Consider the following 27,827-nt stretch of genomic DNA (forward strand, 5'->3'; position numbering starts at 1 on the left):
GCAATACCAGTTCTTATTCTCCATTCCCAAGCCATGTCCTACCATGGTTGAAGAAATCCCTGCAAGGTCACAGTGATGCTTTTGCAGTCAGGCATAGCCATTTACTTTAAAGTGCATGAAATTGTATCTGAGTTTCCTGATCTTTCTTTGGGGGGGTAAAGAGGTATCTTAACCCAATCTCTTCATTTTGCAGGCTGTTCATCTTGCAGTCTTACTACATTGGGCTATTAAATTCCCACTTACAGTCTATAGAAAGAGACTCTTCAATGCTCCTTTAAGTGGGCGATTCAGAGTAAGAGCGATTTCATTTGGTCTGACCCAAATCTGTACAGTCTGAGTACATGTCAGGGGTTTCTTCTGTGCTTGTAACAAACTCATCAAATTTGTGGGGAAGCCTTTTATCTTGTTAGAGAATGAAACATTAGGTTTTCTTTCCTCGCTGAGAAGCAGTTTTGGAGCTGACAACTTTTTGTGAGGCTGATCAGGAATACTAATTCAAACCTCTTAAAGTTGCATTAAACATCTGATCAAGGTGTTTTGGGTTCCATTATCACAGATTTCTTAAATAGAAGCAGATGTTATTTGACTATGTGAACGCACTGAGATTTCCTTCCTTTCAATTTTATCTAGGGGGAATACTATTCTGATGAATTCTTACGTAATTCATTAAAAAAACCTCAAAAAAACCCAAAACCCCAAAGAAATAAAAAACTAGCTTGATTCACAGAATTCTTCCTAATGAGGTAACTTGTCCATCTCGGCATCACTCTTTATTCCGCTTCCAAAACAGAACTTGGAAGCCCCTGATTCCCCCATGCTCCATCCCTGGCTGTGTTCAAGGCCAGGTTGGATGAGGCCTTGGGTGACATGGTTTAGTGTGAGGTGTCCCTGCCCATGGCAGGGGGGTTGGAACTGGATGATCTTAAGCTCCTTTCCAACCCTAACTATTCTGTGATTCTATGATTCTATGATTAAAACACCAGCACTTAAACAGGTTTCATGTGATTTAGATCTTTTGGTTCATCCCTGTTCCCCTTGGGCAGGAAATCACGACTGTCCTTAAGCATCACTATAAACAGGACTTAGCTAGGGATCAAATCCTGGTTAGCATGGTCACTGAAGAATTATAATTTTAATAATAACCTGAAATAATTTTAATAATAATTAATTTTAATCATAACCTGAAATTATGTGTAAGCTGAATTCTCCCATAAAAATGATGGTGGGGCTCCAGCCAAAGGTAAAGCTCTGCCCATGTAATCAGCTGGCTGGGAAGGGGGACTAAGATCAATGTTTCTTCATTTTATTCCTGAAAAACACTGTCTTTTATCAAATACACACAAGCAGGACATCGCTCCTTCCCCATAGGCTTTGCTTCTGCTTTATTTATCCTTTGGCCCACAATTAGAACTCAGTAACTTTGAAACTGGGTGGGTTTGCCTCTGTTTTATGATAAAATATCATTGTTATCCTCCAGGTTTACAGCGAAGACTCAGAGAGCAGTTTGTACTATTTTCTGTCCAAAGCTGCTCTCTGAGGCAATCCAGGGCAATTCTGCATTACTGCAGATCTCAGAGGTGATTCTGCTAATGACGTGATTAAAGGCAGATCTTCTGTGGGTGACAAAAGTGGATTCCCAGGGGATGATTTTATGAAATTAAGCAGGCAGGGCTGGTTCTGTAAGCCAGGGTTTTTCTGGTCTAAATCAAAATGAAAACTGGATATATATATAGATATATTTCTTTGCCGTTTGGAATAATAAGGACCTCAGGAGTGTCACACTATTGCCATGACTGACGTAAAATGAATCCTAGCTCTCAGCACTCACCATTGCAATGAATTTTGCATAGAGGTTAAGAAAGATAATGATCTTCATAAAAGCAGCTCCCAGGATCGCTGCACGAGGCCGGGCGTTTCAGTGCCTGGAATGTGGATGAAGTATCCAGTGCCCTGGAGATTGCTTCCAGACCTGCATTTCTAAGATTAGCAAGGGCTCTGCTTTCGGTTATCCTGCATAATGGTATCATGTCAATGGGGCATGTTAGTTTAATATGAATTGCACGTGATAGCTTTGCCTTTCTGCTTAAAAAAATGGACCCTTTTTCTTGGCCAGAAATCAAAGCACTGTTAAAATTTGCAAAGCATTTGTTTTATTGTGTGGAAAGCTGCAGAGTTTTACAGTTTTCGAGAAGGAGGAATTCAGCCCAGAGGCAAATCTGGACCTTGGCTTCTCCAGCATTACCCTGCTGTGATTTGTAGAGCCTGGCTTGGAAAAATAACCTTAAGTTCGGACACAATCTTGGTGAAACCAACAGCCTGGATGTGGGCTAAGACACTGAAATAGGAGCTTTGTAGGGTGGCATTTAATGCTTATTGTAGCAAGTGGAAATATTCTTAGCAATATCAGTGATTTCTAGTTATCGTCTGAAACCAGCACACTACTTTGGGATGCCCCTGAGAAGTGTGTACCTACGGCACAGACACCTGCACTTTGATAAGCCTCTTAGACTATTCTAGCCAGTGGAGAGAAATAGGTATTTGTTGGACATCATTCCTCCTATTTTAGTGCAGATGTCTGAAATGAGCCATGTGAATCGAAATGTGCAGCAGATGGCTCTGAAATGTCTGATATTCTGGCTGCTCCACCTTAAAATCAGAGACAGATTTAGCCTATTTTTAGCAAATCAGCGTAACAGGACAAAATCCTCCGATAACTCAATACATAACAATCATCCCTCGATCTTTTTCAATCAAAACCCTGGTTGGTACAAAATACTCTTATTTTAGCTCACTTACTGAATATGTGTTATTAAACTCAATGCTACAATTGCACGGAGACCCCATGATGTCTTCCTGTCACAGCCTCGTTGAATATTACAGCAGCTTTGGTTAACACTTGCTGGTGAGAGTCCCTTCTCCAGGAACTCCGTTGCCAGCTTTGCAGCAGCTCCACAGTTGCCAGCTTTGGGGATGTTTGGCACAGCAAGCTGACTTTGTTTTAATATTGCTTTTCCTTGGGTGATGCTCTGCCAAGGATTTTTTGAGTCTCTGAAATGATTAAGGAAGCTTTAAGGTAAGAATAAAATGAGCATCACTTAATAAAATGCAAAATAAGAAATCAGCTATTAGATTTAGAGTGGTATAGCAAAAAATAAATGATAGTATAACATATAGTTTCCTCTGCGCTGGCAATGAGATGTCTGAAAACTCTATGGTGGATGTATCACAGGCAGAGAAGGTCCTGGTCAGTAGGTCTGATCCAGGTTACAGTCCATTAGCACAAACTCACAAGTGTGTTGGGTGGTAAAAAGTGGAATCAGACTTCACAGCAGCTGTGCTGCTTTTAAACCTCCAGGATTTGGGGGATTCTTGACCCTGTTATATTTCCACTACCTCTGGATGACTCCATTATGGTTGATACTTTGTATGTGAAATCCCATTTGGCTTTGTTTGCTGAAGACACACAAATGGGCACCTACAGAGAGTAGCCTTTTGGGAAGCTGGGTCTTCATGTAGGTGCTCATGTAGAGAGGAAAACTGCAACTGGAGCAGGATGAAGTACCTCATTCATAGAGTCATGGAGTCGTAGAATCAGCTAGGTTGGAAAAGACCTTTAAGATCATCAAGTCCAACCATTACCCCAGCACTGCCAAGGCCACCACTAACCCATGTCACTAAGGGCCTCATCTACACGGTTTTTGAACGCTTCCAGGGATGGTGATTCCACCACTTTCCTATGAAACCTGTTCCAATGCCTGAGCACACTTTTGGTGAATAAATTTTTCCTAATATCCAGTCTAAACCTCCCCTGACTCAGCTTGAGGCCGTTTCCTCTTGTCCTATCACTCTTACATGGGAGATGAGACCAGCCACCTCCCAGTCTTACACAAATGCCAAGAAAATGTCTATATTTTGCCTCAGTACCAGGGACACAAGCATATGGTTGGTTATCATTGTTTTCTTCAAATGGGTGCTGCATGTATTCCTGTGATTTCCCAGGGAGAGGAAAAGGAAAGTACTTGGCACTATAAGCCAGCTGCATTGACTTGACAGGGATGTGTTGTATTTGGAAGGAAATTACAGTTTACTCATCTGATATTTCTGACGTAGGACTTTGCAGTTTGGTTTCACAAGTTTTGCCTTCTTTATTTTGTATTTAACAAATTAAAGGCCTATTGTCGTTAGCCTCAGGCATTAATGGATTATCTATATAACAGCAGCCTGCACATTACAACCCAGCCACCTCATGGCTGGTACCCCTGCATGCAGAGGTGATGTCTGTCTCTGTTCAGCTGCTTGTGGCACAGCAGGAGGAGGGCAGAGTCACCTCTGTTATCCCCGCTGCTTAAAGCATCTTTACCTGGTAGGTCATCTGGAGTATTTGGGGATCAGCTGGGCTACCTCTGTTTGGCCACTTCAGTCACCAGAAATATATATATATGTTATGTATTACAGGTATAGATGTTAATTAAGTATAAATCTAAAATAAACATATGTATATTTAATTAACACCGAGGTATATGTATATTCAGTTGACACAAAAGAGAGATGCTGGGAAATAATAATCTGCAGGATTAACCTCTGCATGTGGGAAAGTGATAGACAAGTGAGTTGCCCAGCTATGGCAAAAACACCTTGTCATGATGGGTGAGCTGACCGCAACCTCTCATCAGCTTTTGAAAAGGCCTGTTGTATTTTCATTACCTTGATAAATATCAAGGGTCACTTCGAGTCTTAAAACAGAGATTGCTTCCACCAAGCTTTTAACTTCGGGCTGACATTTTAGCTTACCTCCACGGTAAAGCACGTTTTTAGAGATTAATTTAAACACACTGTTCACTTTGCAAGGTTAATTTCGAATTTGCTCAGTCTGATCTCCTGCAGGTCTGTGGGTTTCTAATGACGTTAATGTTTGTATTGTTCAAAGCCAGAGGTACTAAAGATTCACTTTGCCCTCACCTTCACTATTTCCTGGTAATATGTAGGGATGAGTTAATACAAACCCTCACAAGGGGTTTAAAGAAATCTTACCAGTGGGTAATGAAATGCAGATAAAACAGAGGCACAGCTCTGCTGTCTCTTTGGTGTGGGGTGGTGATGTGTTGGCTGTTTCTGTCTCATCCTGAGATGCCTTGTCCACCTCGTGGTCCTGGAGACCTAACCCCTGTGGAGCTTTAGCTCTCCCATCCTGTATCTCTCCCTGGGCAAGTCTAAGCTAGAATGAGCATCCATGTACCAAGGGCAAGCAGAAAACTGCTCCAGCATGAGCATCTGTGGTTCTGTCGAAGCGTGGGTCAAGGAGATTTGCACTGCAACTTCATTGATAGATACTGCACTGTTTGGGGCACAATCAGCTGGCAGACAAACCCCTCCTGTCCTACCTCAAGTCCTCATCCAGATATCTCAAAGGCTGAGTAATTACTAATTTATAGAGAAAGAAATTGAAATAAAGAAATACAAAGTGGCTTCCCTCAGAGAGCAGAAGCCACAGTTCAGTCTGGGGAGGAAGACCCATAAAAGCATCATTCATCTATCAAGCCTATTGAAATCCCACCTTGAGCCTTTAAAAAAGGTGTCAGCTTTGGGCTGATGTTCTGCAAAAGAATAAGTTTTACCTGGAATGAGTCAGTGGCAGTGATGCAAGTGCAAAACGTGTCCCTGGAGTGATCATTTTACCCACCAGTCACAGCTCTGTTGCAGGCACTCGTCCTTGCTGTGCCTCTCTACATCTTCATAACCAGTGGCGCTGGCACATGAGCTGAATCTGTATCCAGGAAGCAGGGTTTAGAATGAACCTCACTTAATTCAAAGTATTTTTTTCAAGTGAATTAGCAGGGAAAAGGGGCATTGGGAAAGACACTGGGGAAAATGCATCTTTTGGTTAAGGCAGTAAGTTGAGCAGCGGTTTTAAGAGGAGGAAAAGTCAGAAAAGTAGTAAAGAGGAAAACAAATCCATTAAGGAACAATTAATAAAGCATCAAAATTACATTTACAAGTATTCTACTTATCTTAGTGCCACTTGAGCACTAGTAACTAGTTAACGCGGAAGGCTATTTATAGTGCAATAGATCACTTCACCCCTTAAACTGGAAATTTACCTTTGTGTATTTTGAAGGCTGTGGTGTGTTCCCAAATTTAAAGGTGCTGACAGAGCAATTAATTAGTATTTTGTGGAGCAAATCAAACTGAGCCTTTGTGTCAAAACAACATCATCCTGAGGGAGCTGGAGAAGTAAACATGTTGCAGCTGAAGATACTCCCCATTCAAGTAGTGCCGTATTCCCTGCGAAGGAAACAGCTTATGATCCTAAAGACACCATAATACACTTTAATCTATAGGACTCAGAGCATCACCCCAAAACCACGTGTGGAGCAACCAAGGCTGACTCTGAGGCATCTCCTGAAGGTGGGGACAGGGCTACTGTGGTACATACACATCTGCTCCCTCCTCCTGCAGGAAACCGAGCAAAGCCCAGCCATCCTCCATGTCTATGCATCCTTTCCTCCAAACAAGTGGTCCTCCCTCTTGGAAAGGGGTGAAAACTCCTAAGCTGAGGGGCTGCTCCTCTGTTGGGTTTGGCCCCAAACCTCTCTCCTTCCCCGATGATCAATAGAGAGAGCTGGGGTTAATGAGTTTCAGGAGAGGAAGGCTGGAAACTCAGCAAGACAGAAAGGAGTTCATGCAGTCCTTATTTCTGAGCATGACATCTGCAGAAATTGTTTTAAACATAACCAAGCCCAGGGTTCTGGGTAAATACTGTGTGACTCACACAGAGCTGAACTACAGGAAACCTGCACAGTGACTGTCGCAGTGGTAGGACAAAATAACTTCTCAAACAGATGATGCATGTGACAGCTAAATGTGCTCATCTAATTGCAACACCCGACAGAGAGAAGAGGTCGTTATGAAGGTTTTACATTAGCACACAAGTTCGACGGTATTTATTGCTTCCAGGACTGGTGATGATGGAGGTGAAAGCCTCCCAGGTGCTGAGATTGCTGCTAACAGCACTGTGCAGTTTAAGGTTTCCCTGTCATGGCTGCAAAACCTCTAACACTACATGTTCTGCTTTAACTTACGTACATCCTTACCCACATGATTACACTGTCACAGAATTAGAGTCATGGCTATAGCCTCCTTGTAGCTGAAGCCCCATGGGTATAGGCATGACTTTACATTGAGTTGTAGGTCAGCCTGTCAGGGTAGATCCAGCTGCTTGGTCACAGCATCACCTTGGAGATAAGTTGAAAAGACCTGTTTCATCCATGTGCTTGCATAGGGTCATTGCAATTTCACACCCCTAAACATGAGCTCAGGCAGTCTTCTCACAGATGAATTACATCTCTGCCTGCTACTAAAATGACTGTTGCAATCCCTGACATTTAGTTGGGTGCTTTTTATTTGGCAAAACTGGGGTTTAAAAGTTTACAAAGGCTCTCCTGGACACAGAAAATCAATACTGTTGTTAATACTGAGTTACAGTCGTTTGCTGCCATTGCGTGTGTCAACGCTATCGGCAGTGGCAGCTCACTTAATTCTGCTGCCAGCCATAGCAACAGTATGGTAATAAAATATGTCATATCTGCAAAAGTTCCTGTTTGTCAACCAGGTGGGACTTTCAAAGCATTTTAATATTGGCTCAATATGGCTCCCACCTATTTCCCTGGGAGAGCCAGGCATTGCTTTCTTTGAAGCTTTTGAAGAGTGAGGAGCTGTTGTCATTGATTCCGGGGAAGCAGAAAGACCTTTGAGAAGACCCTTGAAAATGCAGCTTTTTAATTGCAAAAGTCTTCATCAAGCTCAAGCTGGTCAATAGAAAATATGAGGCCATTTTCTTCCCAAGGGGCACTATTATAGAATCCCAGACTGGTTTGGGTTGGAAGGGACCTTAAAGCTCATCCAGTTCCAGCCCCCTGCCACAGGCAGGGACACCTTCCACTAGAGCAGGTTGCTCCAAGCCCCTGTGTCCAACCTGGCCTTGAACACTGCCAGGGATGGGGCAGCCACAGCTTCTCTGGGCACCCTGTGCCAGCGCCTCAGCACCCTCACAGGGAAGAGCTCTTTCCTACTATCTAATTTAGATGTGCACTTGCAGAGCCTTGCTAACCTGCAGTGAAGACAATCAGCCTCAGTGTGCCCAGCATCACTGTAGAAATGAAAACAGCATTAGCCCAAATAACCTTTCTTTACTGCAGAAAGCTATTTATTCAGTGTCATTCATCCTAACCTAGTTCATACACCAAATCAACACAGCCAGAGCGTATAGATTTTAGCTTTGTAATAGTTTGTACTTAGCACTCTCTAAATAGAGCTACAATATCTTTCCAGATTGCACACCCAACCCCCCCCCCCAGATGGTGTGTCCTCTTTGGACATAACCATGTCACAACGTGTCCCTCAGAGCTCAGTTTTGCACACAAAGTCAAGAGAATCATCATTACTCAAGACACTTTAGCTACCCGATAGCAGATAAATAGGTCTGCTGGGAAAAGGCATCTGTGGATGAATGGCTAGAAAACTGTAATAGCAACAGTAAAAGGCTTTGGATGACAATCCTGCTGTCTGTCATCAGCTATCTTGGAAATATTTACCACTGCTGTTCCTCCTTACTCAAAACAAACATGCTAACTGGTTTTAATGCAGTGATAACAGCTTTTTATTCTATATGCACTGGGGGGGAGGGGGGGTGTTGAAAATCAACTGGTCTATACGTCTTAAAACTGAAGATGGGAATTTTTCCCTTAGAAAGCAACGAAGGAGCTGCCAGATCATGTCAGCTGTCAGATGTGGCTAACTCAAAAGCAGATAGATTCTTCTCTTACATCTGAATTTCTTGTGATTCAAGCAGGCAACTTACCTCTCTAACCTCTCTTCTCCAGATCTGTGGATTAAAATGGTGCAGGAGTGCTTTGCGTCTTTTCTATCCAACCTTTGCAAAGCTAACATTGCATTGTATGTATTCAAGGAGCTCTTCTAGTGCCAGGCCATGAGCAAGATTTAGAGGGAAATTCAACTGAAGTCACAATGAGAGAAAGGATGAACAAAGAAATCAACGTCTGGAAGGCTCCCAGACGTTTAAAAGGGATCCATAAGGTGAAGTTTGCTAGAAAAGCAGAATACAGGCACTCCAAACATCTCCTGGGAGAAGAAGTGAAAATAGTGCTTTGAGGAACCAGGGTATCAAGAAAGGAAGAGAAGGGGTAAATGCTGAGTGTTACATATAGGACTGAGAATTGCAGAAAGGAAGTACAAGCTGATCCTGGCTTTTCTTTAAACAGAAAGCCTTTTTCCAGGGTTTTGAGATTTGAGATTTCCAGGGTTTTTTGCATCAGGATGCTACAGCTGTGTGATGAAGCCTGCACAGCCACATCAGGTAGCCCATCAGCCACTGTCCCAGGTCCTTCTCACTGTGTTGTACTCTGGTTTGGATGCAAATGGAGCTGTAGAATGTGTTGCAGGGACCAGTCAGCCATGTACCACTTAATACATACATAAAGGTGGAGGACATGAACCTTGTCTAAAGAGGATGCCAGGCAGCAGAAAATTATCTAGGGTGGTCTGCATTTGACCATGTGTCCATATCTGAGCTATCTGTGCAGTTAATGGAGAGAAAAGACATTCAGCTCCTCCTAAAATAGGCAATTAAAACATGTCTGATGAGTGCTACCATCACTTCCAGCTCCGGACACAGCCCTTTAAAAAAAGATATCTCACATGTTTGTAACTTCTTTTTTAGGTCAGGGTGAAAGGTACTCCCGAAACACCCCAAGCTGTGAGTGATAAAGTTAAGTGAGATGAATCCCAGCATCAGGCTCTTCCATGGGCTACAGGATCCCACAGCAAATATTACCCATTTGTATAGTGACTGCTTAGCCTCCATCCTAATGCATCAGCTTTCTCAGGATGACTCTTCGACTGTCCTAGGATGGACTCATGGTGGTCCTTGAATGACTTGAAAGTAAAATTGATGTCTAAGTAGGTCAGAGATGGACCAAAGACACAGGTATGAAACATTCTTTTACTGTTGCTGTGTATATTGAACTTCCAAAGAGCTTGAAGGGTTTGGGAATCTAAATGTAAGAATGTGGGTATGAGCAAGAGCATATTAAGGCTGTCTTTAACTGCACTTAGCAAAGCACAGGCATGACATGATGTCTTTAAAGAGCGTTAATTTTTATCTCAGATGAAGTATACCCCCATGGAGAGTGCACAGATGACCAGGTTATATGGGAAAATATATAGTCCATGGAAAAAGGAGATGCCTTCCAGTATCTGAAGGGGTCCTACAAGCATGCTGGCTAGGGACTCTTCATTAGGGACTGTAGTGATAGGACAAGGGGTAAAGGGTTAAAACTTAAACAGAGTAAGTTCAGTAAGGAAGAAGTTCTTTACTGTAAGGGTGGTGAGGCACTGGAATGGGCTGCCCAAGGTGGTCATGAATGCTCCATCCCTGGCAGTGTTCAAGGCCAGGTTGGACAGAGCCTTGGGTGATGTGATCTAGCGTGAGATGTCCCTGCCCATGGCAGGGGATTGGAACTGGATGAGTTTAAGGACCTTTCCAACCCAAACTATTCTATGATTCTATGATTTTATGCCTGCGCAAAACATTCTATGGTAAAGCCCACAGACAGATATGTAAGCAAATTAAAGGAACATGTTACCTTTTGTGGGAAAACCAGTTACCTTTGTACATAATGACATCATTTAACCACATGAAGAGTCACCAACACTGGAAAATGAGTTCCAGTGAAGAAACTCCATGAAATTGCTTTATATTGATTATTTTTCCCAAAAGCAGCAGGGAAAGGTGAATGCAGGCAAAGGTCTTTAAGGAGCTTGCATCAGCAGCCTGCAGAGGGAACAAGGATTAATAGTTTCACTTACCCTATGATGTATTCCCACACAAGCCAATGTCAGCCCACAGGCCTGACTAGTCCCAAGTGCAGTCACTAATTGCTGTCATCCAAACAGTAGCTGGCAGCCATTTAATTTTCCCTTTCACTTGGTGTCATTAACATTAGCAACATATGGCTACTTTGGTGCCATGGAGAAACCTAGGGCTTGAGCTCTGCAAACATGAATGTCCATTGTTAACTTTCAGCATCTCACTGATGTCAGAAAGAACTGTTTACACACCTGGACCCTAAATGCTTGAGAGCTGTTGTGTTTTCCTGGGCACAGCTTACAACAACAGTACAAAGGTTCACTTTTAAGAGCATCTAACTTACACTGGACTAATAGAGAGGCGCAATAAAACACAGGCAGTTCTGGAGATGTAGCTTGAAACACATCTCATGGTTGTTGCAGTATAAATTATCACTTACAACTTAACTTTCTCGTTTCCTTTTGTGTTTTAATGGAGTAGAGCAGGGCAATGGTTTGTAACTCAGATTGCATGAGTCTTCTGAATTACTTTTGTATCCTCCCATTTGACTCACAATATTTGGTCCAGATTTCAGGTACAGGTCTTGAAAATCCCAGTTTAACTGCCTGCTATCTGCTTTTACTAGATCTTGAAATCCTTTAACTCTGCTGCTTTATATATAGATGTTACGTATAGGTGTTACTTCTTTTGTGTTAAAGTAACATGAAGCTTCCCAGATCCCGCACTGCTTTCCTCTGCCTCATCTGTTCATGCCTATCTAAGGTCATTAACTTTTAAAACAGCATACTTGTTCTTTTTCTGCTGCCCTCATGCTTACTTTGCACTGCAGGATTTTTACCATGCTGCCTTCAGGTGAGATTTGCAGGATTTAATATCAGAGGCATTTCAGAACCTGTTTGAAGAGCGCAGCACCCGGAGCGACAGCCTTGCTTTTAAAGCTCAAGAAATTTCTGGGCCTTCTATCATTTGGAAACATAAAGCAAGACAAAACAAATGAAGCAATCTCAGATCTTAGTGACTTTTCTTGCTAGGAAGACAGCATATCCCACAAAGGACAGTAAATAGCTCTTGGTAACATACAGCGAGCACTGAGGATGAGTATTTAGCCTTTTAGTTGTAAATTGGATTCTTCCCATTCTGAGGTTTAAGATTGAATAATTTAGTGCAACAAAAGGGGGACAGAGCAGCGGAGAAGCACCCACTGGTACCCCCTTTCCTCACTCATCCCCATGCCATACAGGACACCTGCTTGCTTGACCTGACTCCTGCCATTGGTGTATTAGTGGCCCTGTTGCCTTCTTGGGTCCCTGGGTTGTAGGTTGGGAACAGCCACCCTTGCACTCCCAGCAGTTCTGCCAACAGCCCCTGCCAGGTGTGCTTCCCACCCTGAATTCGTATTCAAGGCCAACAACTGCAGCAAGAAGTGCACTTTTCTGGAAGTTGACCTCCATACCTGTTTTCCTTGTATGAAAGACATGCTGAATCCAACCAATAATTGTATTCCATGTATTTTCTGTGGGAGTCACTTGCTGCATGTCTACGAGTGCCTGCAGCTTTGTGTTCTATTTTAGCAGATGCAAACAGAAGTGCTGCTCCAGTTGTAATCAGTGCTCCTCAGATACTGGATTTCATCCCAGTTAAGGTGAGCAGTGAGTCCTTGGGACTGATTTACCTGGTCCAGGAGCACAAAACATAGAGCAGTATCACAGTTTATATATCCTTTTCTCCACTTTTTCTGGAAGGATGACTTTTGTTGTGCTATGGTTTCCATGAGCTGCTTCATTTGGCACCCTGAGGAGGAATGGGGACCGCTGGTGGAAGAACCGATAACCCATTTTCCTTCCTCCAGCTAGAGCTAAAAGCAGAGCAAGGCTCAGTATGAGGACAAAGAGAGATTTCAGATTAGTCTCTGTTAGCAGTGTCACAGAGCTCCCTTCCTGACTGCTCCAGCAAGGTCCTAAAATGATATAAAATGAGCAAATGAAACCATTTTTGTGTTAGCACACAGCCACAGTGATGGCACCAGCCAGGGATGGCAAGAGGGGTTACATGACGCAGGCAAAGAGATGACTCTCCCCTCATAGTGCTCATCTCTTTTCAAGAGGTGAATAAAGGCTGAGTCAAACCTGGATCGCAGTGAGCTGGCATTGCAGTAAAAGTGCAAAAAGAAAGGTCACTCAATCAATTAGAATTATAAAATTAAAGGGCTGGGTATTGGGGTGCAAAAAGGTAGATCAATTGGGACAGCTACACACTGTGCTGGAGGTGAGGAGCTCTGTGTGCTGGGTTCTGCTGGTTAGATAAGAGGAGGCAGAAAGGAGGGAAGAGGCAGGAGGGAGCAGGGATGGGAGCTGGTCTGTCAGAGACGGCAGGGAGGCAGAGGCAGTAAAACACCTCATTAGGAATGAGTAGCTGGACGTTGCTGGGGAACGGGAGGTAAAATCCGGGCTGAAAGGCAACCACGGAGAGGGAAGCCCGCATAATTCTGGGATAATAATAATTTGGATCAGGCCATGAACAAGCTGCTCTCCCATCCCTCAGAGGAGGGTCGCTGTCATGCTCTGGCTTTAAGGTGAGCGATCCTCACATCCCACACCTCACATCCACCATACATCTCAGATAGCAGCATCCTAGCAGAGGGGACAGGGGCATCCTTGGCAGGGAGATAGGTCCAAGCACCCCGCATTGCCGGGGCTGCCATGCACAAGGATGGGGCATCCCACAGGAGGGCCAGGACTGGGGGATTTATCCCGGGGGCCGGGGAGGAGCTGCGAGATTTCACTCCTCTCTCTCGCTCCTGCCCCACAACCCTTGGGGCTGGAGCCATGCAGCCTGGGGGTGCTGCCGCCTGCTAAGCTGGGTTTGGATGAGCCTCGGCAGCATGCGCCTGCGCTGCCTTCCTCCTCTTCCTCCTCCTCCTCCCGGCTCCTCCTCCCGGCTTTGGCGGTGCCGGCTGCCGGGAGCGGGCGGCCGGCGGGGCCGCTGCCGTCGGTGCCAGCTCCGGGGTTATGCCCGGGTGCAGGCGGGGCACAGGGCCAGGGGCAGCTCGACCCTCCGGCCGCGACCGGGGCAGGAGCAGGGGACGGTGATACCCGCCCGGGCTGGCCGAGGCTGAGCGGCGGACGGTGAGGATGAGGATGAAGATGATGATGATGAGGATGCGGCGGGCCGGAGCGGAGCGGGGGTACTCGGGCAGCGCCTGGGTGTGCTGCTGCTGGCTGCTGGGCTGGCAAGCGGCCGCCCTGCAGCTGCCGCCCTGCGAAGAGGTGAGATTTTCCTTCTCCTCCGGGGTTTTCCCTATCCATAGGGAGTGTGTGTGGGATGCGCTGGCTCGGGTAGGGGGTGGCACGTCAGGAAGGGGTTATTTCTGGTGGTTGTTCTCCCCTTCCCCTTTCCGGGCTGTTTGTGGGACGACATTAGGGTGAAGGACCCTCCGCCGTGGTGCTATAGGGCCTCTGAGGGGCGGCCGAGACCCTGCATCACGCATTTACTGGCCCCTTTATAGCGGTCGGTGCCGAATTCCTCCCTCCCCCGTTGTCGCTGCTCTCTCCGGTGCGTGGAAACAGCAGAGCCGCCTCCAAACAAGCGGTACTCGGCGAGCCTCGCTGTTTCCCTAAATACCCTAAATCAGTGCGAAGAATAGGGACGGTGGAGGAGGTGAAGCTGTGTCGCCCCAACCCTTGTTAGCCCGGGGTGTCCCCATGTGCGTGACATGGGCAGAGAAACTTTCTGCCTCTCCTGCTGCAAAGACCCGTTACTGTAGGGAGCCGGGGTCCGGGAGCAGGGACCACTTTGCCCAGCGCGACAGGGGTGCCCGGCTCCGGGTGGCCCAAAAGGAGCCTTGATGGAGGGGACCAGGGCTGAAGCTGTGCTCCAGGGTTTCCATCCTCACTCCTACATGCAGGGAGAGCCCCTCTGCTACTTTAAACGAGTGAGTGGATCTTTCTTATGTTTCAAATCTAGGTGTAGGGGTGTGGAAGCTGGGTACCCCCTTTCCAAACAGGTCTTGGTGTCCAGGGTGCTTCTCTAGCAAGCAGAAACCTGTAAGTGGGTTGTCAGTATTCAGCCCTCTTTCTTCTACCACTGTGAGGATGTTCCAGGAACAGAGCTTCCTCACCTCTCCTACTGCAGTTGCACTGGTTAGCAAGAAATAAGTTGTATATCTCAGCCTGGATTAGGGTGGGTGACTACAGCCGGGTTGGCTGGCACAGGGTCCTGATCTATGCTTGGGTGCCATTGCAGCGTGGGACTTCTTTGGCTGGGGGTGCAGGAGCCCATGTAGTGAAAGAAGACATCCCTGACCCAGGGAATATTCCCTCTTTGCCTATTGAATCTACTTTCTGTCTTCCAAGTAGCAGAGCCTCAGTGGGATTGCTCAGTGCCTGTCTCGCATGGGAAATCTTGCAGCAGGGGGACATGCGGGATATGTTTGGGCATGTTTCTCCTAAGCATCAGTCATCCTCAGGGGGATTTATGTAGCCACTGCTTTGAATTACCTATCTCCCTTTTCAGCCAGTGAAGGAAACTGGCCCTTCACAGCTGATCTCATCCTGAAGGCTTTGCTTAAAAGAAATGAACCTCTGCGGATGGTTAAAGGTGATAGAAAAATCTCAGCAGAGGTATTTTGAGCATCATGAATCAGGCTTTAGGTGTTCAGATTCTCTCCTGAGCCCCACTTCTGTGCGCCTTTGGACCTGAGTGCTTTTGCTTTCTGTTCAGAAGGATGGACAGTGTTGTTTTGATTTAGTTTCACTTGAATACTCCTTGAGACAGAACCATCCCTCAGTCACATGTCTAGAAAGCTGCACGGTACTCGTGCTGGTCTGTGTGTGCAGCCATGCAACTGTGTGGCCCCGGGGAATATAATTACAAACATGTCTGAAGGGAGAAGAAGAAACAAAATGCTTGCAAAACCCCAGTGTATCACATCAGCTGGTTTGCAAAAGGGAAGAGCAGAAGTTAATAAATAGTTCGTGTTAAAACATGGCTAATACCTGGCTATTATGTGTTGGTCTCAATGACTTTGCCATTTGCCCTAATTCAGCTTAATTCGAGTCATCGGGGAATAATTGCCATTAAAATCATGACAGCTCCCATGGTGATTGACTCTGGTTTGGGCAGGGTCAGACAGGAATGGAGTCATGCAATGAGAAACCACAGCCTGTTAGAGGGTACTGCAGTCCTTGAGAGGCTTGTAAAGGTCTTATTGTTTTGTACCTGAAAGGCTTGAGAAGCCCAAGGCTTAATGGACTGGCAGAGAGTTCATTTTGAATCTGTAGGGGATATGTCATTTAGCTGCACTTCTTTCCCCTCCCTTCCTTGACAGCTTGTTTTGCTGTTTCCTCACTGTTAGGAGAACTACGGATGGCTGCCAGTTTGTGAGCTCTCTGTGCTGGTACAGCATTTGGAGCAGTGGGATCTCTGGCTACGCCTGAGGCTCCATGGTGCTCTGATTACATACATAGTAAAAATAATAATGTATAGCAAAGTCACTTTCCAGAAACCTTCTTGTCATTGGCTCCTTTCATCAGGGACTGTAGTAGTGCAGCACGTGGGGTTTAGGAAAGCTGTGTTTGTGCCGCAGAACAAATGTACAAGCAGCTTGAATGAATGTTCCTGTGAGGTTTGGAGGAAATTGATATAGCCATAAGCTTCTGCAATAACAGTGTTCCATGCAGGCTGTGATGACCATGCACATCACGAGCTTTCCCTGAGCTCTTTGATGCCAGCAGCTCGTGTGAAAGGGAGTTAGGTGCATCCTCAAGAGATGAAGCAGGCTCAGCTTGGATGCCCAGAATACCTCTAGTGTGCAGAATCTGGGGAGACCCACTGCTGTGTCCTATGCTTCTGGTGACTTGATAACTCAGATTAGGACAGTGGTAGAAGAATAACTGCTTGGTGAACTCTTTCTGCTTATGCCAATGATGGATGGGATACTAATGCACAAGTTTCATGTGTTGCATAAAATATGACTTGAAGTGGAGTTGACGACACCCATGGTTTTCACTGGCATTAAATACAGATTCAGCTATTCTGTTAGAACTGATATTTATGGCCATCCCCCCTGCCACTTCGGGGATGTTACATCTTATTTTCCCGTGTTTGGTGCTTTTTCTTAACTTCCCAACTAAATGCATCTTCTTTGGCTTCCCTTTAGAGACTTGCCCAAATCTGAACAGATTTTGCTTTTAGGACATTTTAACTGATATTCAGCCTAAATGGATCTTTTCTTCATTTCATCATTCCTTCCCTCTGTTGTTTCTGCAACCATAAAAAACCCAACAATGCTGAATGACTCGCGACTCTTCTCTTACTTCCCATTCAGCCAAATTGTTTGCAAAGAGAGATATGGAGTATCTGAGCTGCTAGCAAAAGTGTTTTCTTTCATATACCCTGAGTCTCAGTTACCGTGCAGATTGAGAGCAAACACATATGCTTTTGATACAGATAATAAATGTGATTCTGCTATGCTGGATGCTTTACCTGTTGTTTCAGCAGGCAGGTAAACCAAATATAGAATTATAAAGTGAATAGGAAAGGTAATGCTAAACGCCTTCTGTAAGGGAAAGTATTTTTGTGCTAGTGTGCTGAAATACTTCTGGAAATGATAAAGACACTAGGAGAAATTTAGTTGGACAAATCACTTGCAAGACAAAGGCAATGAAGTCTTAAGGAGGGAGGGGGGGAAGCATGAAATTGAAACTAGGTCAAGTGCAGTGGACTAAGCGTGTTGAAATAATGTCAGTTTTCATGATAAGGAAAGGTTAAAATGGGGTGTATCTAAGTCAAATGTGAAGTATTTTAAGTATATTAGTATCCTAATTCAAGATACTAGGTACTAAGCGAAGCAGCCTGGGAAATGAGGTGAAGTTCTGTCATTGCATATGAAGGATGTAGAGAAGATATGTGTCAGTCTTGGAAGGATGCTAAGTCAGCATGCCTGGCACCAAATGTACATGGCAGGAGTAGCAGGGATGTCTGCTGGAAGGAATCCGAGTATCTGAAACCCTCTTCTGTTGTAAGTGAATTGTACCTGCTAGGGAGGAGGGATGTGGATGGCTCTGTGGAGACAGCCTGTGTGCTGCTGGTGAAATGAGTTGGACAGATAACGAAAAATGCCACTAGGATTCAGGAACTGTGAATGTTTGTTGTTTAACTGGTTAATTCACATACAGGGATCTCGGGGTGGTGCTGCCTAGGTAAGAAGGGAAGAACTTGAGGGAGGAAGAGAAAGAAGAAGGTGCATTAATGCAGCAGTAGGGAAAATCATTGAGATGCAAATCTTTAGGATAGGGTAGAAAGAAAAAGGCTTTCTGTGCACTTGGCTCAAGTTATTACTTTTAAAAGCTAATACTTTTTTATTTTCATGTAACTGTGACTTCTTGATCTCTGGGATTCATTTGGTCTCTGCTGGCCTTACAGTCTCTGAAGGGATTAGCTCATTGCTAAATATTTAGGAAGGAATTCTCCTGCGTCAGTTCCCTTGCTGTCCCTTGTTGGTATCCTTGTCCTATTCTCTGAAACATCTGCACTGGCTATTTTGGCAGCGGAGCAGGAGCTATCTATACCAGCTGCTGGGGTGATCTACTGTTGTATTCCCTGGTTCCTAAACACCCTGAAACATTTTAGACTCTTAATTTACAAACAGTTCATAGTCAGCAGAAGAGGCACGGAAAAGATTCTTAGATGGATTGTACTATTTTTATCACCTCTCGCTACACGGAGTTGTGCCTTGGAGGTGAAAAGAGAAATTGTACAGCTTCCATTTGCCACGGTGATGGAACGTCGTAAAGATAAAGAAAGTGTAGCCAAAACCATGCCATAAAACTGCTGACAATGAAGTCGATGGTATGGAAGCAGGTACAGAAAAGGCGAGAAGACAGATGCTGGGGCACAGAAAGCATCGCCACCACAGCACATAATGGGGAAGCACAGGAGAAACTGGTGTCAGAACTTGAAACCAGAGAAGGAAGACAGATGCTGGTATAAAATATGGAAAGTGAGCCATGGTTATAATGATTCAGGAATAAGAAAACGGGGCATGGCAGAAACTGCTGTAACAGACCATAAACTCAAAGGAGTAGTAGACATTAAGCCAACACAGGATTGCATTTCTTCCATCATCAAACACCGCTTGATCACTCAGGATGAGTATTTATCATCTGTAAAGAAGCCCATGATTTTCTCTTCTTTTTTTATCTCTTTGTTCCTCAGAGCTTTAGTAGATTTAGAGAGGTTGAGCAGGGACAGGAGCTCTGCTGGGTTTCCTGATGCATCCAAGTATGGTGCCAACAGGGACCATCAGCGAGCTGCGTGTCGGGATGAGTGAATGCAGTGATTGGGGTTGTCACCTGCCTCCTTTGGGGTGCTGGTTGGGAAAGCTTCATCAGTGCCCTGCATTGCTTTATGCCGGCTTTACGGGGACCCCTTGCCCTGTGAGTCTTGGCCTTGTGAAGGTGTTGGCAGGGTTCCCACAGACTGGAACGGCCTTGGGGCAGAGCCAGGGGTTATTGGGACTTGCTCTGTGGGCAATGGGGAGATGCCATCAGAGCAGGCTTCCCTTATGTCGTATGTCTGTTGCTATCAATGCCTCCTGAAGGAAGTGGTAAGCACCAGTTAAGTTGGGAAACAATTTAAAAAGTGGAGAACAGATGAAGGCTGGTAATGAGAAAAGCAGCCTTGAACCCCTCATGCTTGAGATAGATAGGAAAGAAGCAGCGCTTGGGAACAGGTCCCATATGTCTCCCAGACGTTGCCAAGGTTTATCAGTGGCCTTTACTGTGAAGGTCTTGTGCTGGTATGTCTATGTCTTTCCTAACACTTACACTTCCTCGGAAAAGAGTGTCCTTTCCACTCTTTGGTAATATTTTAGTTCATATCTTGGACCTGAAAATCTGTTTAGGTTTTGGTTGCTGATTTTCAGTCTTTTGAAAGAGAAAATCTCTGGTTTTGAATTAGAGGAAAAGCTAAAGACCCCTTTTTTTTCAACAACTGCCTTTTAAAAACTCCAAACAACCCCCTTTCAATTACAAAGCATTAGCTAAATCTAATAATGACCTTGTTTCACCATCATTGTGATCCTCACCTTGATAAATAGCGCCAGACAGTAATCACAGCGTGCTTGGGACGCTGGCTCACAGCTGATTTGGGATGATCTAAGATGACACGTGCAGCTGAGCTGCTAGCTCCTCTGTTTGGTGCTGATGTTCCTGTTACTGTGCTGAGTCAGAGCAAACACTGATTCACGTGAAAACTAACCTGCCAGGGTTAACAAGGAAGAGAAAAGAAACAGAAAGAGGAGAACGGTGAGTTTTCAGCTGGGTGAATGGCAAAGAGCACTCAGTGTTTAGTCTTCCGGGCACTAGAAATAATGCGGGAGGCTGGTCCCGGTTAATTTATTCCTAGAACATAACATTTTGGCTGGATAGAGCTAGCCTGGATTTACACTGAGATAATGGCAAAGGGCTTGCATTTCCTGATGTAGGGGGAAGGAAAACAGATGTGTGTGCTGAAGATGTGAAAGAACTGGGTTGCTGCTCTGTTGTGGAGGTCTGTGCTCTAGCTTTAGAGGAGCAAGCGCTGTCTCTGCAGGGAAAGGTGTTTGCTGGTGGTAAGATATCTTTTCAATGGAAAAAAAATCATCCCAGATGGTGGGCTATTCCCAACTAGAAAATTCCTTTAACAGAGTTTTTACTCCTACGAAGAGAGGGCAAATCACTCATCCCGTTTTCCCTTGCTGGTGTGGCATTAGCCTTTCTTATCTGTTAGTGTTTTATGGTCAAGAAATACAACACGTAACACAGATGGTTTGTTGTGGTACTTGAAGATTACAGGAAAGTACCTACAGAAAATGATAGCAGCTGTATTGTTTGGTGGTGAAAATGCTGGGAAGCTCAATTTTCAGTTGTTTAGATTTTGTTCCACCTTAGAGGTTGATATATTTTACAGTGATGATCCACAGGAAAGTGGCTGTGGGTGTTTGGGATTGGTTAAAAGGTTATGGCCATCCTATGGAGTACAGGAGCATCAGGAGAAGAGATTCGCCAAAACAGGGTAAGCTGGTCCACGACACTGGGCAGATCCCTGGCCCTCTTCTAGTTACTAGGGAGACACAGCCAAAAGAGCTATTTTCTATGTAATAGTTACCAATGTATGTTACTAATGCTAATCTTATAATCCAATTTGATGAAAAAGCCCTGCTCTGGGGAAAGGGTGACCTTTCCCTCTGAGGTTAGAACTGACCTGAACGTGCTTAGAGGTATTTCTGATGTGATGAATATGGTCAGGAAATCGAAATGCATCAGATAACCAAGCTAGGGGAAGAAGAGATGGGGAGTGGAAAACCTGAAGAGGCCATTAACATAATTACTGCTGGCTTGATAAGGTACAGTGTGTGTTTAGCGGCAGAGAAATCAGTGTCTAAATTGCAGAAAACTGAAATGCACTGAGGTGGAGGTTTCCAACAGCAAACTCAAGAGTAAAGGTGATTCAGACCTCAACTGTTGACTCTTAAAGCGTTAATTTCCCATAGCTTTTCTTGCAGCATGTGAAATCCTTCTGGTTTTGTCCTTACTCTCTGAAGTTTCTCAAAGCAAGGTCTCCGCACAGGCCAGCTGTGTGTTATACACACGTAGGGCAGGTGCCATGTCTTTTGGGAGAAGCACGTCAGAAATGGATGATTCTTGATTTTTTTACAAGGCTTTTATATTCATGGCTCCCTCCTGCTGGTGGGTCAACAGCGCTGATCAAATGCTGCTTGTTTCTGCTTAGCTGCTTTTCATCTCCAGCTCCGTGGTTCCTTAAAGCAAATGAAGAAAAGGAAAGATTTCCCAAGACGGTTCTTTTCTTCTCTCTTTTGTTTGGTCTTATTTCATCCAAAAAATTCAGACTTCTCTTGAAAGGAAGGAAACAGGGCCCCTAACCAGACTCCTAACATCAGGATTTATGCTTGCACGGAGGGAATGTGAGCTGATGTGCGTGTCTGGGATGCTGCGGGGAGGCTGCTCAGTAGAATTGGAGTGGAGAAGCGATTCACCTCTTCACACCACACCTTTCTTGGCAAGCACCTGCCTGATGAGCAGCCTGTTTGCCTTGCAAAGCATGTCAAGTGTCTGGGTTGGTAAAGTAATAGCTGTCTTCCCTAGAGCTGCTCAAGTAACCGCTGAACCCAGGCCAACTGCCTCCTCTTCTAGAAGACCAGACAGGATGACTCTGATTAATGCCTGGTTTTGATGCTGAATATAGGACTCAGCAGGGCTCTGAATTCTTCTTCTTTTGTCTGGAAGCCCACTGTGCTCTGTGTTAGTGGAACGCAGGGGATCCAGAGGCACTGCTCAATCCTGCACCAAAGCAACACATCCTGTTAGTGTCACAGCATCCTGTTAGGGGTGCACAGACCAGGTATCTCAAATAGCTCAGCACTGAGCCCTGCACTGCTACTGAAATAGCTATGATCGATGATTACATTCCCATTCATACTACCTAAAAGGAACCATAATGTAAAAAAGAATCAATTCCTCTATCTCTTTGCTTTGCAGTGTTTTTAACTGCACTTAAAGCTAATCCTACTTAAATGTTTGCTGGCTTCTTGGAGTCATTGCTTTTTTAGTTCCAGCCTTTAAATAAGAAAAGAAAAAGAAGTTGGTTTGCAGCATTGCCTATTGCAATACTGACCTGCTAATCTCTTGAACTGCTTTGCTAAACAAGGGAAAAGATTTCCTTAAAGCCTTATAGGGTGGTTACGCATGAATCACAGCTTTCATTGGAAAAGGGATGAGGAAAATATTGCAGAGAAGAGGTGGAAAATGTAAACATTGTAAAGTGAAAATCTGGAAAGTTAAATGAAGTTGCAGTGTGTTTTAAAGTCCTGTGGTACTTAAATAAATCATATGGATTTGATGGGGTAGAAGCAATGGTGCCTGACTCAAGGTTTGGGGAGGCTTTTTGTGGCTGTTGCTGGAAATACAATTTGATTAACAAACTTTGCTATTCTTCAGGTCTCACATTTACACTGTAAATGCCAAGTGGCACCTCACTGTGCACACACGTTTGGAAATCAAAGTAAATTGTTGGGGTGATATCCTACTGTCACAGGCAGTCTCTAGCCTGCTAAACGTGACAGGCCCAAGGAGCTGTGGTCCTCAAACTGTCCAGACACCCCAAGGTTTGTTAATGTGCTCCCTGGCATGGATTTGCCCAGCACAGGATGTGACATTGCAATAGATGTTATGGATGAACTCCCACAGCAGTCCTGCAGCTCCACAATAGAGATGAGTGGAGGCAGCTTTGTCATGTGATGACTATAACTGGGCACAGTTACTTGAATACCATGTTAGGAGGGCAGGTAGTACCCTCGTAGCTCTTCAGCACAGTAGAAAAACAATGTCAACAGAAAACTTACTCCAGTGATCCATGCATAGTCCAAGCATGAGATCCTGGTGTTGTGGAAATAGCTGAGCACTGGACAGGGCCAGCATTTCACACCATGAAAAGGGCTTATCTCACTTTTAACTGTACAAACCAGGCATCTAGTCTGACCTAAATGTCTAGTTGTTGAGACAGAGACAATTACCCTATTTTTTTCTCACCCAGAAAGGATGGTGTGATTTTTCTTCCCCTTTTCTATCACTGACTGCGGAGGTACTGTGGCTTATGTCTGGTAGATGCTCAACTTGTAGTTATCTAAAGTAAAATAGAACTAATCTGGCCCCATCAGTGGAATTAATCTCTGCTGTAACTGAATTACATTAGCTGTTACACAAGCTACCAGGTTGTTTTGCAGCGGTCTGTAAGCTGCAGGAGTGAAGGTGTTTTGATAAGGCTGGGACATTGCAGTGATGGAGCTAAGGCTCCGTAATGACCTAGTTACACTGGAGAAGGGACCTAAATCTTTGCCTCTGAACTGCTGAATTAAAATGGAAGCGCAGCAGGAGCACAGCCTTGGTCCTTGGTGCTGGAGAGCTATATGCGAGTAAAGAGTTTTATTGTTTTGCCTTGTAACACCAAAGAAGTGTTATCACACAGCAGAGTCCCTTCCTATCCAGGGAGTAATTAACATCAAGTTCATGACAGTGTAAATTTCTGTCTATGATACATGCGGGATTAAACCTAACGTGTAAGCTTGCATATAATGATGAGTTTGTACTTTATGTCAACTGTTCGTCAAATGGTCTAGACCTTGTATTTGAATTTAATTTCCCAGTGCAAGAAGGTGGGTTTTCAATTTATGATTACTTACAATGTGCATGATTGCAGGCTGGCTGCATTACCCAAGCAGGAAAACCAGCAAGGAATGCAGTTCTTTCTTCATATTGTACACTGGATCATATCTCATGGGTGTAACGAATAGCAAGGGACATCTTGGGAGCTGTGCCTGCCTTTCCTTGTCCTGACTTTTCTCCCAGACTATGGGCTGATGGGTCAATGCTGATTTGACTGGTACAGCCATTGCAATAATGCGTTGCCCTGCCCCTTGAAGTGGGTTTAATGGTGCTGCAGCCAAAGCTCTGCCTATTGCTGTCACCCCCCAGCTCATGCCTCAACCCAGCCTTGGCTCTATGAGAAGCTTGTAGCTCTATCTGGCTGCTAAAAATGCTAACACATTTGGATTTGTATCTGCCTCAAAAGCAGCCTTAGCTGTATGAGTAAATCTGAGCTTCAGGAGTGTGCACTGAGCAGGGTTGAGTTAGACCCTGCTACTGGAGATCATTTTGATTAGAGTTAGCAGTGTGAATACAGGGAAGAGTCTAGAAGCTGAATGCAGCCGATGGCTGAGTTAAATCTGAGAAGTGTTTTCTCCATTGTTTGCTTAGCTCAGGCTGCCTTGGGCTGCTAGCTTGTCCTTGATTTTATTTATGAGTTATTCTTGCAGTTGAAATGGACTCTGTGGGCTTGGAGGCAACCCAAGAGGGCAATATGGGATGAGGCTTCCTCATAAGAATATACAGTTACATATTTTTCTTGTGAGGCTGTGATTTAAGATCTTGCTTCACTCAATGAACAGGGTTATTTCAGACACATAATGGAGTTAAACACTCACAGAGGGCATGGTCCTATCCTGGGACAAGTGAGTGCAAGTCAGGCAGAAGTTCCTGAGCTAAACCTCCTATACATGACCTCCCTCTGATGTTCCAGGTGTCATCACTCTCTCTTTTGTCTTTATTTTCCTCCAAAATGGAATATTCATAAAACTACGTGGCATTCTCAAAGTTGAGTATTGATTAAGATTCAGCTAAAAATTATATATATATGTAAAGGTTTTACTCGCTATGGGGTGCTTTTTTTTTTTTTTCCCCTGTTTGAAAATATTCAGCCATCTGGTCAGCAAACAAATAAAATGCTGCTTGATATTGGCAGCAAAGCATACACTGAAACCCAGCTAATGGGAGAAGGAAAGAGTTCACAGTCTTTCTGCAGTCTGGGTTTGCAATCTTTTTGCCTCACACAAGAATACTCCTGAGTTAAATTTGTGTTTGTTAGAAGCAGAGTCTGATCGTGATCTTCATAAAGTAAATACAGCTTTGGCAAAGCCAAAAGTCAATAAAAACACTCCTATTTTTACTTCCCCCCAAGGATTAATTAGGCTCAGGGAAAGAAACACACCTGCTCTTCATTATGAGAGTCCTTACTTTGTAATAGTATATGTAATGTAATAGTTAATGTCCTGGCTATAAAAATGTTTACTGTCAATGTGAACACTTTGGTTAAAATCCTGTCTCAAGGAAATTATGTGAGTTCAAGTTCAAGTGCAAATCACTTGTATTGTGATACAAGTGGTGTTTATGTGTGATAGGCATGCAGAAGTGACTAATACCTGTAGCACTTAGCCCTCTTCTTTTGGGGACTGTATATATTAGTAGAGGAGATTTTATATTCACTTCCATGTTGAAGGTTTATTTCACTGTATCTTTCCATGGCTGTACTTAAAACTCAGCTTCCAAAGAAGTCAAAGTCTGAAAGGGAAAAGCTGAGCTCAGACTTATCCATCCCCATAGCTTGAGTGAGGAACGCACCAAGAGCACACAGAGCTGGGTCAATCATGATGAGGGAATGAGGGATGGGTTTTTTACATCTGTACCCTGCAGGCCCTTGCAAACCCAATCACTCAGTGACATCTTCAAAGGAGAGAAGGAAATGTGGAGAAAATGCATTTGGTAGGAAATTGTACAGGAGGTGACAGGGCAGAAAAATGATACAAGATCAGATGAGCCCAGACTTCCCTCTAATAACAGTGTTGTTCCTTTTCCAATATTTTTGTGCTGCATGAAAAACTCACACACCTAATGGAAATGATAACCAACAGCACAGAGGCAGGAGCAGGAGCTCTGCAAAATGCTCGTGCATGTACCTGGTTTTAAACACATAAATAATTCCACTGAAGTTGGAAAACTAATGCCTTATTTAAGATGAAGTTCATGCTTAAATACCATGCTGGATTAAAGTTAGGGAATTCTGTGAATTGCAGAGTCAATGCTCTGATATAACTGAGATATATTATTGAATTTAAACCTTTTATTTCCAGTAAATTGAAGATTTTCCTTTAGGTGAAGTGTTTTAAAAAATGCATTGACTGGTGTTCTTCTTAAGTATTTAAATGTTAAGTCAGGTTGCTGCTTGTTTCATGCTGCTTTTTGTGGGTTTTTGTAAAAATGCTTCTTTTGTTCTGCATTCATTCAGCAGACTTTTAAAGACGAACTGATGATGTCCTCTTATATGCTTCTAAAAATGTTATTGGTGTAGCAGATTGGACAGGATGCTGCTGTGGGACTATGCTACTGGAGAGGAAATGCAATGAAATGGGCCATATTGATTCCTCTGATGATTTAATCTGGCCATAGTCCTGGGCCTCACTGGATTAAAATGGACAGCTTGTACAACTGTATTACCTTTATACTGGTCCACGCAGAATCCAAGGGTTGGGATGGAAGGGACCTTAAAGCTTATCCAGTTCCAACCCTCTGCCATGGACAGGGACACCTTCCACTAGAGCAGTGGAAGACACTTGCCCTGTGTCTAAGCTGGCCTTGAACACTGCCAGGGATGGGGCAGCCACAGCTTCTCTGGGCACCCTGTGCCAGCGCCTCAGCACCCTCACAGGGAAGAGCTTCTGCCTAAGAGCTCATCTCAGTCTCCCCTGTTTTCATTTAAAGCCATTCCCACTTGTCCTGTCCCTACATGCCCTTGTAAAAAGTCCCTCTCCATCTTAACTGCAGTCCCACTTTAGCTACTCTAAAGTCTCCCCAGAGCCTTACAGATGAATGTGCTGGGATCCCTGTGAGGATGAGGGCAGTTTGGTGATAATTTGTGAACTGAATCCTTGAAGATGTATTTTCCCTTTGGATACCGTAACTGCAGGCGTTAAACTTGATTCAGAGTGATAGCTCAGTGACTATAGTGGCCATATGGAAGGAGATGCACAGACTCTAGGATGCATTTGCAGATTCCCCAAAATGTTTATGTTGCACTAAATGGTTCACTCAGATTGGAGGAACCTCATAGATAAATGTGCTATAATATTTACCTTAACATTTGCTCCGTCTGTCTCATTTTTCTCAAGTACATTGATACATTTTTTTTTCCCACTGAAATTATCAGCTCAGGTCTTCATCTGAGGTAAATTATTTTACCATACTCTGCTCTTTTATGTCTAATGTAGTTCTACTTTGTTGACTCTACACACCTCAGGAGCACCCAAAGGGAGGTTTTTCTTGTGTCCTGTCCTTTGAGAGTATAAAAAAGGACCCAAATTCATCATCTTGCTTTGCATCTGATAAAGAGAGGACGTGACAAGAAGTGGGTTCGCATGGCTGGTTCTTGAGGAACTACTGAAATTTGGTACAGCTTTGGTGTAGGGCTTCTGAAAGAGGGCAAAGAGCAGAAATAAAGATAGAGAAGTTATCTTAGGGGATGGAAAGTTGAATGCACAAGGAAAGCCTGGGAACAG

The 27,827-nt window shown here is 44.3% G+C and overlaps 1 protein-coding gene across 1 annotated transcript in view; it reads left to right on the forward strand.

Annotated features, from left to right (window-relative positions):
- Nucleotides 1–14,031: 14,031 nt before the first annotated feature.
- Nucleotides 14,032–27,827, forward strand: part of ELAPOR2 (endosome-lysosome associated apoptosis and autophagy regulator family member 2) — a gene marked incomplete at both ends in the record, with an annotated part of 97,310 nt that continues 83,514 nt past the window's right edge. Inside the window, one exon of the mRNA XM_080619731.1 lies at nucleotides 14,032–14,151. Within this exon, the coding sequence (XP_080475857.1) occupies nucleotides 14,032–14,151 (120 nt within the window). The remainder of the gene's footprint in view (nucleotides 14,152–27,827) is intronic.

This window comes from Psittacula echo, assembly GCF_963264785.1.
Source record: "Psittacula echo genome assembly, chromosome: 1".
NCBI lineage: Eukaryota > Metazoa > Chordata > Aves > Psittaciformes > Psittacidae > Psittacula > Psittacula echo.